The sequence below is a fragment of the Penaeus chinensis genome, chromosome 35 (genome assembly GCF_019202785.1).
Source record: "Penaeus chinensis breed Huanghai No. 1 chromosome 35, ASM1920278v2, whole genome shotgun sequence".
Taxonomy (NCBI): Eukaryota; Metazoa; Arthropoda; class Malacostraca; order Decapoda; family Penaeidae; genus Penaeus; species Penaeus chinensis.
In genome coordinates, this window is record NC_061853.1 from 29271568 (window position 1) to 29274067 (window position 2500).

The 2500-nt window shown below is 47.4% G+C and overlaps 1 protein-coding gene across 1 annotated transcript in view; it reads right to left on the reverse strand.

Annotated features, from left to right (window-relative positions):
- Positions 1-52: 52 nt before the first annotated feature.
- Positions 53-2500, reverse strand: part of LOC125044491 — a 5673-nt gene continuing 3225 nt past the window's right edge. The window contains exons 2-3 of the mRNA XM_047641179.1: positions 1066-2098; positions 53-718 (exon numbers count right to left, since the gene is read on the reverse strand). Coding sequence (XP_047497135.1) covers positions 265-718; positions 1066-2098 — 1487 coding nt within the window. The 3' untranslated portion in view covers positions 53-264. The remainder of the gene's footprint in view (positions 719-1065; positions 2099-2500) is intronic.

Below are 2500 nucleotides of genomic sequence, written 5' to 3' on the forward strand. Positions count from 1 at the left end.
TAAATATATATACATGCATATATGTATATATACATATACACATACATATATCTGCATATCTAGATATCTATCTATATATTCATTAATTTACATATGTATGTATGTACATATTATCCGAGTCTTCTACCTGTCTACATATCCATATCTATGCAAAAATACACCACATTTATAACTGAAAATGCTTCCAGGGTTAGCAATATTCAATAGGCTTCTTCATCCACAACTAAATCTCCATCCGCAGAGCCGTACAGTCTCCACAGCGGATCAGGAGATGAGTCCCTTGGCGACCCACTCATCGAAGACGCTGCACATCGTCTCCCCCAAGAGCGGGTTGTCGTCCATTGTCCGCACGACCTCCTCCACGCGATCTGTGAAGAACTCCTTGTCATCGTCGACCTTGGTGAAGTCCGGCGCGTCCTCGGAATCGATCACCATGAGGGGGATGTACATGCATGCCATGAGGACGCCGTACATATTCCTTGCGTTGTATTCCTCCGTCAGTTCCTCCACGGTGAAGAGCGGAGAGGTCCCTCCTGCGACTATGGTGGCGTCGAAGGAGGCCGTGTACGCCTGCAGGAAGTGTGGGAGGGAGGTCCGTCTCAAGGCGCCGTTGATGCTCGAGTACATCAAGGTCTGGAGGTCGAGGGCGGGGGAGCCCTGGCGACACAGCTGCAGGTCCAGCAGCATGACCTCGATCGGATGGCCGTCGTCGTCATACCTGCGTCCGGTGAAAAGCACGGAAGCTTGAGCCATTGTTTAGGGGATTAAAACGCACATAGACACATGCACGCGCGAGTCTTCAGACACACATACTTGTCTATACCGTAAACAGTTTTCGGAAGGAATCTGTGAACATATCCAACAAAACAGCAAGAAGCCGAAAAACAAATCATCGATGCCGAGGTTGCGTTTAAAATCATGCTAGTGACATATTTTTAACAGAAACTGAAACTTTGAAAGACATTAGTTTGAATTTAGGTTATATACTGTATGTCTGAAGGGGTAAAAATGTTGATGTTGACAGTAGTCTTAAAGTTTAAAAAACAATTCACAACACCAACAGACCTAAACACAAAATTGTTGGTCCAGCAGTCTCCGTGTCCGAGCATGGAGAAGGGCGGTCGCGTCTCCAGGTGTTCATCAAAGACATCAACTCCTCGAGGCTCCAGCTCCCTCAGCCATCTTGCCACGTCCTCGTACCCTTTAGAGTTCTCCGCAATCCCTGCCGCCGTCAGAAGGTCTCCCGATATGGCCGCGCCGATGTCTTCTCTCGATATCTTGCTGTTCTTTGTCCAGTCGAGCGCCAGGAACTTGTGCCGGACCCTAAGTTCTTCACCTGGGTGTTTCTGCTGCAGGAGGACTGAAGAGGCGTGGATTCTCGCCAGCTCCTGCAGGACGAGTACTGCGTGGGCGACGTCCAGCCCCTTCTTGCGGTCGGCCATCCGGTAACCTCGAGCCGTGAGGTCCTCTAGCATCATTATCTCTCGCTCTTCGGATTTGTTGTAGTGGTAGAATTTGGGAATTCGCAGGGGATTCAGTCCTGCTTCCGCCAACACGCCGTTCAGTTCCGGCAAGAGCTTCGTGTAGAATTCGTGTTCTTTGAAGAAGGACATGTTGGAAAACTCCTTAAAGGCGTCGGAAAAGAGCATCTTGACTTTGGCAACATACGTCAGCTGTTCCTCACGCCCTCCGATCGTCACCTGGGCCTTCACGCGCTTCACAGAACTCAAGTAATTGTCTCCCTTTTTACTCAGGTCCTCCGCCGCCCACGAAGTCAAGACGGCACCCTCGCCCTTGTCCGCGACCACTGCTCCTCGGACGTCACACTCCAGGACTTTGAGGACATCTCTTTCCTGAGCCTTTTCCTTACTCTCCTTCTCCTCCTCCTCCGCTTCTGGACGATGGGTCTCGCGCTGCCCTTGTTCTCGATCTGCTTTTTCCTCCGTTGCCGCAGACGTTTGACATATTGTTCTGTCACATTTGCCATCCTTGTTCTCGTGTTCGTCATGTTCCTTGTTCTCGCATACTTCCTGGTTCCTCTTCTCTTGCTCACCTTGTCCCCGAGTGTTTATGGGATCACATGATGACTGAATGTCCACTGGAAGGGGGGAAATATTCCTTAGCATTACTCTTGTTGGTTGAATCTTTCGACCAATGTTTTTCAAAAGGAGATTGAAGTAGATGGAACGTGAATAATCAGAGAATTAACAATAACGAAATATAGTATTGGTATGTACCCAAGATAGTAGTATCGATAAGATTTTATTCATTATTGAAAGACACTTCACGGTGTAATGATGCTAGTGTAGACTGTATTACGTTATATAAAAATACCAACGCAAATGACATATTATAGTCCTAGGATAATCATATCATTAATACAAGGGTAAGACTCAAGACACCATTACACTGATAGACTAGAATAGATACCCATAATTAATAATATTTGTAACACTTTACCAGCACAGAGCTTTGCGCACACCGATGCTCTTCATGTTTT